This window comes from Staurois parvus, unplaced genomic scaffold (assembly GCF_062004578.1).
Source record: "Staurois parvus isolate SC_StPar_1 unplaced genomic scaffold, SC_StPar_1.0 ptg001045l, whole genome shotgun sequence".
NCBI lineage: Eukaryota > Metazoa > Chordata > Amphibia > Anura > Ranidae > Staurois > Staurois parvus.
Genome location: NW_028318841.1, coordinates 2,845,733 through 2,863,091, shown reverse-complemented (window position 1 = coordinate 2,863,091; position 17,359 = coordinate 2,845,733). Strand labels below are relative to the sequence as shown.

The 17,359-nt window shown below is 41.1% G+C and overlaps 1 protein-coding gene across 1 annotated transcript in view; it reads right to left on the bottom strand.

Annotated features, from left to right (window-relative positions):
• Positions 1–5,516, bottom strand: part of FRMD7 (FERM domain containing 7) — a 43,429-nt gene extending 37,913 nt beyond the window's left edge. The window contains exon 1 of the mRNA XM_089657984.1: positions 5,460–5,516. Within this exon, the coding sequence (XP_089514110.1) occupies positions 5,460–5,516 (57 nt within the window). The remainder of the gene's footprint in view (positions 1–5,459) is intronic.
• Between the last annotated feature and the right edge of the window lie 11,843 nt (positions 5,517–17,359).

Here is a 17,359-nt window from a genome sequence, read left to right as displayed (position 1 = left end):
ACTTACTATTAGAGTGCACATTTTTTATGCATTTTCTGAAAGCACATCAAAGATATAGCATACAGGATTTTTGGTGCATCATTGCCCATGGGCACATTGCACTTCACCCTCACTGGGGCCAAAACACAATGCAGCAGTGTGAAACTGTCCCTGTGCATCTGCTGAGCCTGGAGAATCAATGCTGTTAACCCATGCAGCAACAAAAGTTCAGCTGCAGGAAGATGACAGGGCAGCCCTGCAGAAAAGTTTTCTATAAAATCCAGGAGCCTGTACATCATGGGGCATCCAGGTAAGAAACTGTATAGCATAACCAAGATATGAATACTCTAGGATAGTGTTTCTCAACCCTTTTTCTTTCAATTTTAACCCACCTTTTCCCCTCCAAATTATAAATCCAATCCACCACCCGTGATAATAACACTGACATATAGTACTTCCTTATGTTTGGCAAGTTCAATCCCCCTTTCTCTTTGTTGGATCTCACTTCAGATTCTAGGTTTCTTATTAGCCCATATAAACCTGCATATCATTTTTCTTATTATCTTAAAAAAAGATCCTTGTAAGTATATGGGGAGCATTTGGAACTTATACAGTATTTGTGGCACTATCACTGCCTTGACCAGGTTAATACGACCTATCCACGAGACCCCCCCCTATTGAAAGTCTTCTCAACTCATCCTTAACTTCATTTATTAATGGAATGTAATTAGCTTGATACAAGTTTTTTAGTGAAGGGGTTAGTTTTATTCCTAAGTAACTTAATTCTCTCTCTCTCCATATAAAGGGAAAATCTTTTTTGTAGGCGCTGTTCTTCTACCTTTGATGTATTAATGTTCAAAACCTCAGATTTTGATAGATTTATTTTCAAATTTGATAACTCCTCATAGCTCCTTAATAGTCCCATTAGATTAGGCAATGTCGTTCTGGTATTCACAAAAAACAAAACAACATATCATTCGCAAAGCTGCTACCTTATGTCCTTAATTCCCCTAATATTTATATTCTTTCTTACCATTGCCAACAATGTTCTCAACCCTTTTTCAATAATACTTTGAAAATATGTAAAATCTGGAAGCACACCAGTCTAAACAACAAAAAGGTTATTTAACAATGAGAAACCTGTGCCTGAGACAATGCACACAACTGCATTGATGAAAATAACTTCATATCAGAAGCCTTCCTTCACTTCAGAGGTTTCCCCATCACATCAGAGGTCCTTCTTTCACATCAGAGGCTCCCACCAAATCACAGTATCCCTTCAAGTAAGAGTGCTCCCTACACTTGGTAGGCCCCCATCACAACAGGACCCGGGTCACCCCATCACCACAGAGGCTCCCCATCACCACAAAATCCCCTTATCACATAGCCCCCTAATCACACAGTCCTCCCCCATCACAGAGCCCCATCACAGAGCTTCACAATCACACAGTCCCCTCTGCACATAAGGGGGATGCTTTTTGGCTCCAGCAGCCAGTCAGTGGGTGGAGGTGCAGGAGGCGGACTTCTGTCTTATCCTAAATACAAGGGGGTGGCCCTGCATGCCACCCGCTTTGCTGAACCAGCTCTCGTCATCATAGCAAAGAATGATGCCATGCATCCAGGCCCTAGAGCATCATTGGTTGTTATGGTGCTGGCATTCAGCCCACCAGCACCATGGTGGAAAAAGAGGACCATGACACTTATCACCTTGCTTGAGAAACACTGCCAATAAGTCAATAAGTTGATTACACATTCTGCATACATCCTCCCAAACACATGGGTGTTTTACCAGATTAACATCTACTGTGAGGTGTAACAAAGTGGTTAGTCTGGGGCACCAGATTAAAGCAACCTTTAAATAGGCCTCTGTTATACAAAAACATTTCTAGAGGTGATATACAGCTGAAGGGGATTATCAAGGAATGAATGAACAATATAGTTCCACTTTCATTTGGCAGAGCTGAGATATATCGCAGAAATCCCTTGAACTGTTTATTGGTGGAATAAGCATAACAAGTTTCCAGAAAACAAGAGATGTTGGATAAAATTGCTATGTTCTGGTATTTAGCTGCTTCTATACTGACATGCTAATAGTGGGTTCTGCTGTACAATCATGCTAGCTCCTGACGATGTTAAGAAGCCTCATGTAATTAAAACAATTATAACGTTCAGTAATGGAACATCTCATGTGCTCAGTGCCCTGAATATCTATGGAATCCAAGACAATGCCAGCAATGACTACAATCCCATTAACCCCTCTAAGATATGAAGTATACTAATGCCCCTAGAATCTGTACATCTTTGTTATAGACAGGGCAGGCAATTCTCTAGAAAAGACCAGGGAAGCTAAAACTGATGTAGCTGCATTAGCCATAATCTTCATAAATACGTACATAAGGTAGCCAGGGCTTAAGAGATGCTGAAATTCAGTCTAATACATTAGAAGGCTATTGATTTAAAACAAGGGGCAATGAAAACACCAAATACTATTAACTAGCTTCAACAAAGCTTGCCGTGAAGTGGATGAGCAGCTAATATTCATATACAATGACAAGAACAAGAAGACTAAGTGTCTGTGCTCACCCCTCTGATCTATCAAGCTAATGGACTCCACTAATTATACATAATAAGCCAAGGAGGAGGAGTGACCTTACACTGAAAACATCTTTATGTGACTTCAACAGTTAGATACTTTCTCCTCTAATTACCTTTTTCTATGCTCACATCCTACACATATGCATGTGCTGTAAATCACATTGTTGCTCTTACATCAGCACTTGCACATTGGTCCTTTGGCCTAACAACTCTAACCTGTCTAATATGCTTTTTATCTGACACAGGTTTAAAGGAAACCTGCCATGATATGAATACTGTATATGAGCTGCTCTTTCTCATATATGACCCCTTTCTGCAAGTGCTAGTTGCCTGGCTGTCAAGCGGAACTCCTGACTTTTAAACTTTTGAGTCACTGGCCTGTGACCTGTATGTAGCCAGTGAAGGTCAGTGTAGATACACAGACCTTCACTCTTATTCCAGGTGAGACAACTAACATTTCCGAAAGGTGGTCAGGAATGGTAATCTAAGTATTTCTCTGACAGGTTTCCTTTACACTTTAAAGTATAAATGCAGCCTAATGTAATAGGATTTGGAATCTGCTGGACTGAACCATCCAATGAGTAATATCAGCCTACCAGGCTATGTTTGAAATCCTTTGTAGAGAAATCAGCCAAATGAGTTTCCTGCAATAGAAGGTCCAGGTCTTTTTGATCCTTCTAGGTTTAAGAACTGAAGATGTTTAGCAAAATACGAACAGCAACCATCTGATGAAGTGGAAACAAAGTTCCCCACTATCTAAATCTGATCTCCTAAAGAAGATTAGGGTGCTGAAAATTCATAGAATATACAGTACACTAGATATAAATAAGGTTTGAGAGCTATGGGACTTTTATTTATCCCCAAGCTATCCCTGAATTCCACACCTTTACCTCTTATAAGAAGTCGCCCTCTCTGACCACTCTCTCTTCCCTTTCCTGCCCTCACTTCTCTGCTTTCCTCTTGCTATTAGACTGGTTGCCACACTAAGCAACCATCAAGTGATTTCCAACAACTAGCACTAAACAGAAGCGTACAGGTCATTATAGAAATCAGAGTCGGAGTTATTGGCACTTGTTGCAACAGTTTCATTCCCTATAATATTCTGTTTTGTTATTTTGTACAAAAAAAAATGTAAACATGTATTTTAAAAAGTTTTTGGTCCTTTCTTCATAGTAAGGGGAAAATAGAATCCCTGTAAGTGTCCTCAATTAATATATTAAAAAACGGGGAGAAAGAACTTCCTGCATTCACCTAAAACCTTAATAAAGTCAGTGTTATATTCCAACAGTCTTCTACAGGCAGATCCCGGCACAACCACATCTTTTGATTCTAGAGAAAGCTTAAGTGATCCAATATTTTGACTGCTGACTTCTTATAGAATGAGGTCTTGTCATGTATTAGTGCCTGCCCCATGTGCCCCAGGCCACTCTCCCTTTCATCCTGCCTGAACTCACAAGCTCCTTTCGTGCGCAGCACAATTCTCTTCAAATGGATGAAATGCCTGCAAGTGAAGAGTCAGATCTGTTCATACTCTGGAAGAATAGCTGGCATGCACAAGTTTAATGGACACATTAGCTACAATAACATATACTTGACCACTAGGCTCATTTGCTTGGCTCCAAATTAACTATATATAGATCTCTATGTGTGCAAAATACAGTCTGCCTTAGCTTACAATAATAGGTATGTGCATGTAAAGTAAATACAGTGTACTCAGTATTAGACATGCTAAGCTCTCACATATGTCTATAAATGTATTGGTGAGACTTAAAAGAGAAATATGAAATCATTTAGTTATATAACCTCAAACAAGGACATCAAATTAGAATACTGAATGGGTTAAGCTTAACAAAAAATCTTGATAAATATTTGAGTGGCCTCATAAACCAGAGGGGGACAGAAAGTTACCTAAATACACATGTATAGTAAAAATAGTAAATACACTAATATATACTGTATAACTGCAATTCCTAAAAGAAATAGATAATTTTTGTACAATATGTTTAGACAAGGTAAACCATTATTATAAGTGTGCTAATATAAAATGGCTTTAAAAAATAGTGAGAAATAACTTTGGTAAGCAGATTTTGCAAGTAGTAGCTTCCCAAACATTTTTTTGGAGTCTACATGATATCAAAAAAATTCATTATCTGTCCACTTATACATAACACCGATCGTTATTTTTAGCAAGTGTTATTTTAATCTTCAGGAAAGTAAACTTTATTTTCCCCAGGGTAAAAAATGTTAGGATTGAATTATGCATTTGATTATTCACTTGCTTCCGTCGACACAGGCTGTTATTTAAAATTTCTCTATTTAAATGGTTCAGAAGAATATACTTGGAAAATTGATGATGCATATCAAGAGATATTTTTTAAAAAAGAAGCGAAAAGCAGAAAGTCAATCAGTTTCCTTGTGATTTGCAAGTTGAATTTTTAAATTTGTTGATGTATTTTTTTTTTTTATTAAGCTGGCTCCTATACATAGCAATGTTGCCTGCCTTACTTTTTTTAAAAGTAATTATTAGATATAATTCTGAGTTGGATATATGCAAATGCTTGTTCTTGGACTTCTCTCAGATGCCATCTAATGACTATACTGTGTATGACCATTTATGTTATCATACAACACTGCTAAGAACCTGCTTTGTTTATCTTATACCTGATATCATACAATGTTTGTATCTCTTTAACTTTCTAATAAATAAAATTGAAGCAGAAAAGTAATTCTTTATCCTATTAAATGCAAACTGCCTTTGTAAAGGACATTATGCAGACTGTATGTATTGATTTAAGCAATAGCTTATACTACAGTATATGCATTTCTAATGTTAGAACCTGTACTATCATGCATATGATGGGAATGGGTTTGATAGATCTACTTACATCCACAACAAAGGTCTTCTGAGAGTCATCCAAAAACTGGACTTTCAAGTGAAGCATCCTGTAAGACTGTGACCTGCTGAGCAGCAGAGAAGCTGGATAGCAGAATGTGTAGTGTCACAGGCTCTCCTCCAGCATATTCATCAGCTGCTGGTATAGGCTTGGAGACTGCTTATGGACAAAACATCTACAAGAAGCACATACAACACTGCATTTTATTTTCATGTATGTATGTACAGTACAACTGTTGGATTTTCTGCATTTCTACATGCATTGATCTTAAAATGTGATTTGATTGTCATCAAAGCCATAATAATTAACATAAAAATGTACCCTTCATTAAACAGATACAAATGTACAAAAGGATGTTTAGAAAATAAAAGATCTAGCAGTGTCACAAGTATATAGACAATGTTATATTCTGAAAAACGAACATCGCTCGACCTGAAAATGTCTGCTGTCCTGTACAGTCATAATACCCCATAATACCCTGAATGCCCTGCGCAGCTGATGTCTCCCAATAAAGTTGCTATGCCCATCTGGAATAGTCAGAGGTGTTTCTATGTGGATGGCAGGGTGGTTCATGCAAACACTTTATCCCTGGCGTTGTTTCTTTTTTTGATTGGCAGGGTGGCCCACGCAAACGCTTTATCCCTGGTGTTGTTTCTATGTGGATGGCAGGGTGGCCCACGCAAACGCTTTATCCCTGGTGTTGTTTCTATGTGGATGGCAGGGTGGCCCACGCAACCGCTTTATCCCTGGTGTTGTTTCTATGTGGATGGCAGGGTGGCTCACGCAAACGCTTTATCCCTGGTGTTGTTTCTATGTGGATGGCAGGGTGGCCCACGCAACCGCTTTATCCCTGGTGTTGTTTCTATGTGGATGGCAGGGTGGCTCACGCAAACGCTTTATCCCTGGTGTTGTTTCTATGTGGATGGCAGGGTGGCCCACGCAAACGTTTTATCCCTGGTGTTGTTTCTATGTGGATGGCAGGGTGGCCCACGCAACCGCTTTATCCCTGGTGTTGTTACTATGTGGATGGCAGGGTGGCCCATGCAACTGCTTTATCCCTGGCGTTGTTTCTTTTTTTGATTGGCAAGGTGGCCCATGCAACTGCTTTATCCCTGGCGTTGTTTCTATGTGGATGGCAGGGTGGCCCATGCAACCGCTTTATCCCTGGCGTTGTTTCTATGTGGATGGCAGGGTGGCCCATGCAACCGCTTTATCCCTGGCGTTGTTTCTATGTGGATGGCAGGGTGGCCCATGCACCCGCTTTATCCCTGGCGTTGTTTCTATGTGGATGGCAGGGTGGCCCATGCAACCGCTTTATCCCTGGCGTTGTTTCTATGTAGATGGCAGGGTGGCCCATGCAACAGCTTTATCCCTGGCGTTGTTTCTATGTGGATGGCAGGGTGGCCCATGCAACCGCTTTATCCCTGGTGTTGTTTCGATGTGGATGGCTGGGTGGCCCATGCAACCGCTTTATCCCTGGTGTTGTTACACAATTGTTGTCCATGGTACCTCATGGAGTTGAAATGTCCTTGCATTTGGTGTGCCCCTGGTACGATGCACCTTGTAGTCTCCATGTCCAACTCCAGGCAGTGTACTCTATATAGACATCTGGTCCCTGATACATAGGTCAGGTCCCCCTGCACTTGCCATGTCCTTGGCAGGATAAATGGTCAAATGGTAGTTTTGTAGACAATGCAATATTTCCAACATAATGCAACCATTTTGTACTAGTGGCCGACCAAGTGGACCCTTGAGCCTGTGATTATTGGTTATCCTCTGCATTTTTCCAAGTATGTTTAAAACATCTGATTTGTATTGCTTACAACTGTCTGTGGCAACTACTGTATCCAACCTAGTGATTTAAAACAATACAATAATTTCTGTGCTGCATTTGGTCAGTACTTTTGACTGAAATATGTGCTTTGCCCTCTCTCTCACAGAGATCCAATTTGGTATATGCTATTGTATTCTGAGTGTAAAGTTAGTTAATTAATGTTTTTTGACTAAGGTAAGCAGAAAGGAAACCACTGTAGGGGATATTATTGATAACAGTTGGCTCTAAAAAAGGTTATGGTCCATATACATTTAAAGGATAGAAGTTCATCTTCCCACTGAGCAGTGTATCGGGTAGAGACCTTTCCCCCACCTCCTGTACAGATCACAAGTGATTTTTATTTAAAAACATATTATTTAACATCTAGGGCGATCAAAGGGTTAACTGTGTTCTGTGTGTGTTTTACTGTGTAAGCATTCTGCTTTGTATTGCTCTGCTATGCAGAGCTATACAAAGCAGCGTGCTTGTGCTGACAGGGGAGTGATCTGTATTGTTTACATACAGACCTCTTCCCTGTCAGTGTTCCTCGGCGATCACCGGGTGCTGGCGGGGAATCTCCGCCTGGGACTCGTTGATCGACAGCTGTAGCCGCCAATGGTGGCAAAGGTAAGCTAGCATGCACGTGCGCCCCCTACCCAGGAATGCAAAACCACATATATATATACGTGATTTTGCGTAGCCCGGCGGCCCTGTAGCAGTAGTTCTGCTATAGGGTGGTAGGGAAGCGGTTAACCCCTTACTGCCCAGTGCAATTAGTACAGTGTCAGTGCTTTTTATTAGCACTGATCGCTGTATTAGAATGCCCACGGCAGTTCTGCAGTTCCGCTATATATAAAAAAAAATACAGTATATATACCGCCATTTGTAGGTGCTATAACTTTCATGTAAACCAATTAATTTTCATGTATTGGGATTTTTTTTGCAAAGACATGTCGCAGAATAAATTTTGGCCTAAATTTATGACGAAATTTGATTTTAAAAATTTTTACTGGATATGTTTTATAGCAAAAAGTAAGAAATAATGTTTTTTCCTCAAAATTGTCAGGATTTTTTTGTTTATAGCGCAAAAAATAAAAACGCACAGGTGATCAAATACTACCAAAAGAAATCTCTATTTGTTGGGAAAAAAGGACATAAATGTTCATTTGGATGCAGCGTTGCATGACCGCACAATTTTCAGTTAAAATAATGCAGCGCTATATCGCAAAAAATGGCCTGGTCAGGAAGGGGGGTAAATGCTCTGGAGGGCAAATGGTTAATAACAATGCCTCTGCCTGCCCCCTGAACTGTCCTGAGGTGTGGAAATGAAAAAAAAACTACTTGTCCAGGGAAATCAGGGTCCCAATATACTTGTCCCTCATGACAATCTGCTTGTCACGATAAATATAAAATAATTTTAACCAAAACCGTATTTATATCTGAGGTGCTTTTAGGAATGTCTGAGGTTTTTGAAAGTGAAAGGGGCTTTATGGTGACAAACTTTTCATGTTTTTGACTTTGCAATGTTTACCTCCTGCTCACCTACCTTCCTGTCTGCAGTACTGCACCCAGGAACTAGCAGGGAGGCGAGGGACATTGCAGTGTGATGAGCACTGATTGGGTGCTCCTCAGAAAAGGGGAGTGTTGGGCTCTCTTAACACCCAGCAGAAGCGCATCTGCTGAGTGAGTAAATGAGGCACCGGCCCCAATGAGACAAAAAAAATAAAAACTTTATTCCTTCAGGTTACCCTCACACATGTAAGCACTTGGGTGCTCAGTACAAGCACTGCTGAGCAGCCAAATCAGCAGTGCTTGTACCGGTGTTTCCTCTGTTAAAGGATAAGTTCACCTTAAAAAAAAAAAAAATCACATTTTTGCAGGTAAAAAAATGTGCATTTACTATTTTTTTTTAGGAACCCAGAAAGTATTGCATCAGGATCAGCAGATCGCGGGCGTAATGTAGGACTCCTGCAGATTGTCAGTGTAATCTGTCTGCCCATACATCGTACATCATACGGGCAGACAATTTCATACTTACAGGAAGAACCAATGAACTACCAGAGCGCTCACCAGCACTGTTGTAGTTCATTGAAAACTCCAAGCCAACATCCGCAAAGGATGTCAGTACTTGTAGTTGACTCATTCACAGAACTGTGAGTGAATGACGCGGCCGTGTGAGCGGAGTCCTTCATAGCTGCACTCTTTTCAAAAAGTGACAGCTGGTACGGGGAACTTCTCTCTGTACTGCTGTCACAAATGGGGCTCGGATCACCAAGCCACTGCACGAGCGGGAACATGTTACATGTTCCACCCAAGAAACGGGTGCAACATGTAACATGTTCCCAAAGGTGAACTTACAGTTGTGTCCAAAATTATTCAACCCCCAATGCTGTAAAGGGGTTTAGGGACTATAGTGTACATTTGGAATTGTATTCAGAATCAAATCCTACAAGGACGTTGTAACTACCCAAATGCAACTAAAATGACATCAATTGTTTATGTAATACAGTAGTAAATGGTTCTTATGTGGTTTCTTCATTGCCACAATTATTCAACCCCTTAAAGACTACCACTCTGAAGAACAGAGGTTCATACAGGTGCTTTCCATCAGGTATTGAAAACACCTGTGGATGTCACCGAGCAGCAATCAAGCATAATAAGCACCAATTAGGCAGCTTTAAAATGACTGTGATACTCAGCTCCTTCTAGACATTTACTGGTGTGGTTACAAACATGGTGAAGGCAAGAGAATGGTCCAGGAAGACAAGAGAAGAGGTGATTTCTCTTCACAGGAAGGGCAATGGCTATAAGAAGATTGCAAAGATGTTAAACATACCAAGAGACACCTTAGGAAGCATCATTCGCAAATTCAAGGCAAAGGGCACTGTTGAAACGCTACCTGGTCGTGGCAGAAAGAAGATGCTGACTTCGACTGCTGTGCGCTACCTGAAGCGTAGAGTGGAGAGAAGTCCCCGTGTGACTGCTGAGGAACTGAGAAAAGATTTGTCAGATGTGGGTACAGAAGTTTCAGCCCAGACAATAAGACGCACACTGCGTAATGAAGGCCTCCGTGCCAGAACTCCCAGGCGTACCCCCTTGCTGTCTCCAAAGAATAAGAAGAGTCGACTGCAGTATGCCAAAAGCCATGTGGACAAACCACAAAAGTTGTGGGATAGTGTTCTGTGGACTGATGAAACAAAATTAGAACTGTTTGGGCCCATGGATCAACGCTATGTTTGGAGGAGGAAGAACAAGGCCTATGATGAAAAGAACACCTTGCCTACTGTGAAGCATGGTGGAGGGTCAATCATGCTTTGGGGCTGTTTTGCTTCTGCAGGTACAGGGAAGCTTCAGCGTGTGCAAGGTACCATGAATTCTCTTCAGTACCAGGAGATATTGGATGGAAACGTGATGCAGTCCGTCACACACCTGAGGCTTGGGAGACGTTGGACCTTTCAACAGGACAATGATCCCAAGCATACCTCCAAGTCCACTAGAGCATGGTTGCAGAGGAAAGGCTGGAACATTTTGGAGTGGCCATCGCAGTCACCAGACTTAAATCCGATTGAGAACCTCTGGTGGGACTTAAAGAAAGCAGTTGCAGTGCGCAAGCCTAAGAATGTGACTGAACTGGAGGCCTTTGCCCATGAAGAATGGGCGAAGATACCCGTAGATCGCTGCAAGACACTTGTGTCAAGCTATGCTTCACGTTTAAAAGCTGTTATAACTGTAAAAGGATGCTGTACTAAGTACTAAGATTGAATGTCACTTGGGGGTTGAATAAAACTGATAATGCTGTGAGCACAGAAAAGACATTTGTGGTTATTTCATTATAACTGTTATGTTATATTTGTCTGACCTACAAGTGCCTCTTTAATGTAAATGTAAGCAAGATGACTGAATGATAAAAAGCAATGTCAAACTGGCCAAAACACTCAATTTCAGTGGGGGTTGAATAATTTTGGACACAACTGTATCTATTAATCTTTTTGCTGCCAGAGTCGTTTTTGTGTTTTTTTTCAAACGCTTGAAAAATCATTTTAGGCCTGAACATTACATAAAACCCCAAACCATTTATGTATTTTCTGAAAGCAGACACCCTAGAGAATGAAATAGTGGTAGTTCCAATTTTTTGTATGTCACAGGGTATCACTGCAAAGGTGTGGGAAACGCACAATTTCAGTAAAAAACACACTAAGTAAATAGATACTCAACACGTCAAACCTTAAATTTATGTATCTGTGAAATGGTGACAAATTTCAGTACCCTATGTTTTTTAGAGATTATGCTTTAAAAGCCCCCTATAGGTAATTAATTTAGTGTTACAGAGGTGGTCTGGTGCTAGAATTATTGCTCTCATTCCAGCGAGCTCAGCGATATGTAACACGTGTATTGCAATTGACTTTTCATGTGTAAGCCCCCCGCTGCATGTGTTTACGTTTGTACATACCTTATGTGGGGGTTTCAACATTTTTGGGGGGATAGATTTTATGTGCCTGGGTGTAACTTTATTTTTTTTACAATTAAAATAGTTTTTTTATTTTTTTCATCAAAGGGGACAAAAAGTCCCCTATGTGATGATTTTTTTGGTGACAGATTCTCTTTAATGAGATGTCCCCCCTGTGTTCCACTGAACATAATGTAGAACAGATCGCACTGCATTACATTCTTTCCTGGCCATGCTGGCAGGGAAACCTGTCAAGAGGGACCCGGAAGTAACTTCATACGTCACTTCCAGGTCAGGAAGAAGAGGAGTGGTATCCTGCTCTGCCAGTCCTGGGCCCGCAGATGGGCAAGTGGAGCCCAGGATACATAACGGGGTGGGGGGCGCATGCATGGGGGGGCACTTTGCCAAGGTGTGTGGAAGCAGCTGTCCGAATGCTTCCACCTGACAATTAAACCCTGCTGCTTATCCGCAGCAGGGCTAGATGTTAAAAAAACTACCTGCCCTGTCGATACAAATTCAGCATCCCTGCTGACCCTGGACTGTTTATCGATGATACCTCTGCTTGCTAATTGAACTGCATTTCTGCCTTCCACATGAACTGACCTCAGCTTGTTAATCGACCATGTTTTTTTGCCTACCTCCTGAACTGATCTTTAGCCCTGCCACTGTATTAGTGGGATTCAAGATAACACGCGGGTCTCATGTAAGTGAGGGGCACTGGAGTAGTTTTTCTGAGTGGAGAAAACAAAGTTTTTAGTTTTCTCTGGGTTTTGTAATTCCTGGATTAGGGTCTGGAGCCTGGAGGTGCCAAGAGATTTGGGTGGGAAGAAGACTCTATCCCATGTCCAGGTTTTACCTGACCGAGTCCCTAAGCCTGATGTTTCTGACTGCTGCCATCTGACCCTGGTCAACCATGTCTCTGCCTGCTGCCTAGATCCTGCACTGTTTATGGACCATGTTCCTACCTGCTTCCTGCATGTCAGCCTGCTGCCTGTACTGTATGGACCTAGTTCCTGCTTGATGCCTTGACAAATCCTTTGTACTGACCATGCGAGACACCAATCCGACTCATTTTCTGTCAACAACTGCACTACTAAAACCACTGGTGGGTGTTTGCTTTCCAAAATGTGGTAATTTTGTGGGGTATTCTGCTGTTCTGGTGCTCCAGAGCTTTTAAAAGTGTGATAGGTAGTCAGGGAATTAGGTGCATAATTTATGTCCCTAGAACACCTGAAGGTGCTCCTTGGATGCCTATGTGGTCAGGCTGTGAAAAAGCCTCACATATGTGGTATCGCCATACTCAGGAGGATATCAGAATGTAATTTGGGGTGTAACTCTTGCTATGTCCATGTTGTGTGCTAGAAATATGTTCTAAATTGACAACTTTGTGTAAAACAAAAAAAAATTATTTTCCTTCCACATTTTCCAAAAATGTGAAAAAAAAATGACAAGTTCAAGACTTATTATGCTTCATAGAATATACATTGGGGTGTTTGCTTTCCAAAATGTGATTATTTTGTGGGTGTTTCTATTGTCCTGGTCCTCCAGGGCCTTCAAAAGTGTGATAGGTAGTCAGGCAATTAGATGTGTAATTTATGTCCCTAGAACACCCGAAAGTGTTCCTTGAATGTTGCGCCTCTCTGTATGATCAGAATGTGAAAAAATCTCACACATGTGGTACTGCCATACTCAGGAGGAGTAGCAGAATGTATTTTGGGGTGTAATTGCAAGTGTGCCTATGCAGTATGAGCAAAATACCTTGTTATTATGACAATTTTGTGGCCAAAAAAAAAAAACAAACTTTATTTAATTTCATTTTTCAAAGAATTGTGGGGAAAAAAATACAACTTCACAAAACTCACCATGCTTTTTACTAAGTACCTTGGACTTTCTACGTTCCAAAAAGTGGTAATTTGAGGTGTTTTTGTACTGTCCTGGCATGTTAGGGCCTCAGGATATGAGAGGCAGTCAGTACATCAAGTGTGATCAATTTTCAATGATACGTACCATAGCTTGTAGACTCTACAACTTTCAGACAGACCAAATGATATACACTGATTTGGGTAATTGTTACCAAAGAAATGTAGCAGTATACATTTGTCAAAATTTATTAATTAAAATTACTTATTTGGAAAATGTTAAAATAGAAACTAAGAAACCCCTCCATCATTTTTTTCCTTTTAATTCTGTATTTTTTAGTTTATTTAGCAAGGGGGGGCTGTGGACAGTAACATGGGGGGGCTGAGGACAGTAACATGGGGGGGTATGGGGACAGTATTGTAGGGGGATGATGAAAAAGGAGCAGAGTACTCTTCAGTGAAGGGGGTAGAGGACAGTACTGTTGGGGGGGGGGGTGTTGATGTAAAGGAAGTGTGAGAACACTACTGTGCAAGGGGTGGAGGGGGGTGATGTAAAGGGGTAGTTGAGGACACTCATCAAGAAGGATCTTGCTATGAATGAGGAGGGGACTTTGATGTGCAGTGGGGATTGAGGACACTGATGTGAGAACAGGTTCAGATCTGTACATGTGCATCTGGTGCACACGCTGTGGATAGGTCAGCACTACCTGCTAGAAACCTTGAAGAAGTCCTCGACCCTTTTTTTTTTCAAAATTGCACTGCAGCAACACGTGGTTTGGCACACATGAAAATGCACCACAGGGGCCTACATGAGATTCTAACCTCTGATGCATGCAAAGTTTACTGCCAGGACCTTGGTGAATTTTAATTCAATATCCCTGGTGTAGAGAGAAAGCTACATCGGCCATTACCAAAATACTATTATCAACTAACTCAATACCCCAATGTCATTTAGTGGTTGCTTAGTATATTTTAGATAGGAGGGGGTGGTGTTTAAAAAGGGACTGTACATAATAATCTAGTTTTAATTTAGACTCTGTTTTATTTGGCCTTATGAAAAATGGCTGCTGGATTTCAGCAATATGGAGACTCATTACAACTTTATTTGAGACTGATTGAGACTTTTATATATAGCAGACATGTAACTATCTGCTCCCTTTGACCCCTGAACATGCGCTAGAACGCAAACCGCTTTGGACAGATCTAAGGGTGCTGACGTCATGTAGCCACATGGTTTTACATGGTTTTTCCATCTTTGTATGTTTTAAATACCTGGCTTTTTATTTATATTTGTGAAACTTCAGTATTAATAAAAATGCTACACTATGTGAGTACTTCTGGCTCCTCTAACACGTGTTCTTTCCATCCAGTTGCACTACACTCTTGCTGGTCTTTGGAAAATGACATTTTCATTGATGCCATTATCAGAGAGTCATCGTCCTTAAAAGGACCATTCCCGTTGGAAAGAGGTTGTGACCTGTTCCCTGAGGAATTACTACAAGGCTGATGTGCTGCCTATAATTTAGGCAGCCATACTCTGGTGAGTGCATTGTGTTGGTGATGGTTCACATAGTGCAAAAGTGTACTATTAGACCAGAACCTCTCCACATGTTCATATTGTAAAGGACACACAGACACTTATTTTGTTTTACTGCTACTCTTTATTTTTTGCACATGTGGATTGGTGGTTTAAGGTATCAAAATACTAAATCACATATGGACAGTCATGGCCAAAAATTTTGGCACCACTGCATTTCTGTGAGATAATGCACCACTTTGCCCAGAAATTGTTACGATTACAAATGTTTAGGCATTCTCATGTTTATTTCTTCTGTTTGTATTGATATGACCCCAAAAAGTGGAGAAATAAAAGGCCAAATCTGACACATTTCACACAAAACCCCAAAAATGGGCTGGTCAAAATTATTGGCACCCTCAATTTAATATTTGGTAGCACACTCCTTGGAAAAAATAACTGAAATCAATTGCTTCCTGTAACCATCAATGAGTTTCTTACACCTCTCTACTGAAATTCTGGACTTTTCTTTTGCCAACTGCTCCAGGTCTCTCAGATTGGAAAGGTTCCTTTTCCCAACTGCTGTTTTGAGATCTCTCCACAGGTGCTCTACAGCAGGGCTTGAAAAAGCAGCTCGCCCAATGCGAGGAGAAATTCCTCTGTGGCGAGCGGTGAGCACAGATTAAGCTTGGAGCGACTGCACCTGCACTCCATTGTGAAGCCGCGTTCCGGTTTACAACTTCCGTTTCCGGCTTCTGAGACACCGCTGCCGAGGGGACAAGTGCAGGAGAGGTCCGCTCTCCTCCGCTGAAAGGAGACACCCTCTCCACCGCCGCGGGGGACTCGGGGGGACAGTAAACACTGTATACATGTCATATCACTATAATGGAGTACAGGGGAGCTGAGATATACATTACTGTGTACATGCCATATCACTATAATGGAGTACAGGGGAGCTGAGATATACATTACTGTGTACATGCCATATCACTATAATGGAGTACAGGGGAGCTGGGATATACATTACTGTGTACATGCCATATCACTATAATGGAGTACAGGGGAGCTGGGATATACATTACTGTATACATGTCATATCACTATAATGGAGTACAGGGGAGCTGGGATATACATTACTGTATACATGTCATATCACTATAATGGAGTACAGGGGAGCTGGGATATACATTACTGTATACATGCCATATCACTATAATGGAGTACAGGGGAGCTGGGATATACATTACTGTATACATGTCATATCACTATAATGGAGTACAGGGGAGCTGGGATATACATTACTGTATACATGTCATATCACTATAATGGAGTACAGGGGAGCTGGGATATACATTACTGTATACATGTCATATCACTATAATGGAGTACAGGGGAGCTGGGATATACATTACTGTATACATGTCATATCACTATAATGGAGTACAGGGGAGGGGGGATATACATACTGTATACATGTCATATCACTATAATGGAGTACAGGGGAGCTGGGATATACATTACTGTATACATGTCATATCACTATAATTGAGTACAGGGGAGCTGGGATATACATTACTGTATACATGTCATATCACTATAATGGAGTACAGGGGAGGGGGGATATACATACTGTATACATGTCATATCACTATAATGGAGTACAGGGGAGCTGGGATATACATTACTGTATACATGTCATATCACTATAATTGAGTACAGGGGAGCTGGGATATACATTACTGTATACATGTCATATCACTATAATGGAGTACAGGGGAGGGGGGATATACATACTGTATACATGTCATATCACTATAATGGAGTACAGGGGAGGGGGGATATACATACTGTATACATGTCATATCACTATAATGGAGTACAGGGGAGCTGGGATATACATACTGTATACATGTCATATCACTATAATGGAGTACAGGGGAGCTGGGATATACATTACTGTATACATGTCATATCACTATAATGGAGTACAGGGGAGCTGGGATATACATACTGTATACATGTCATATCACTATAATGGAGTACAGGGGAGCTGAGATATACATACTGTATACATGTCATATCACTATAATGGAGTACAGGGGAGCTGGGATATACATTACTGTATACAGTTTTATATTTCCGACTATTTATTCTAAAGAAAAATGTAATTTCATAAGCTTTAAGGGGGCGTGATTGGGGGCTGGGGGGCGGACCTGGGCAAGGTTGGGTGGGGCAACTGGTGGCGAGTAAGTTTTG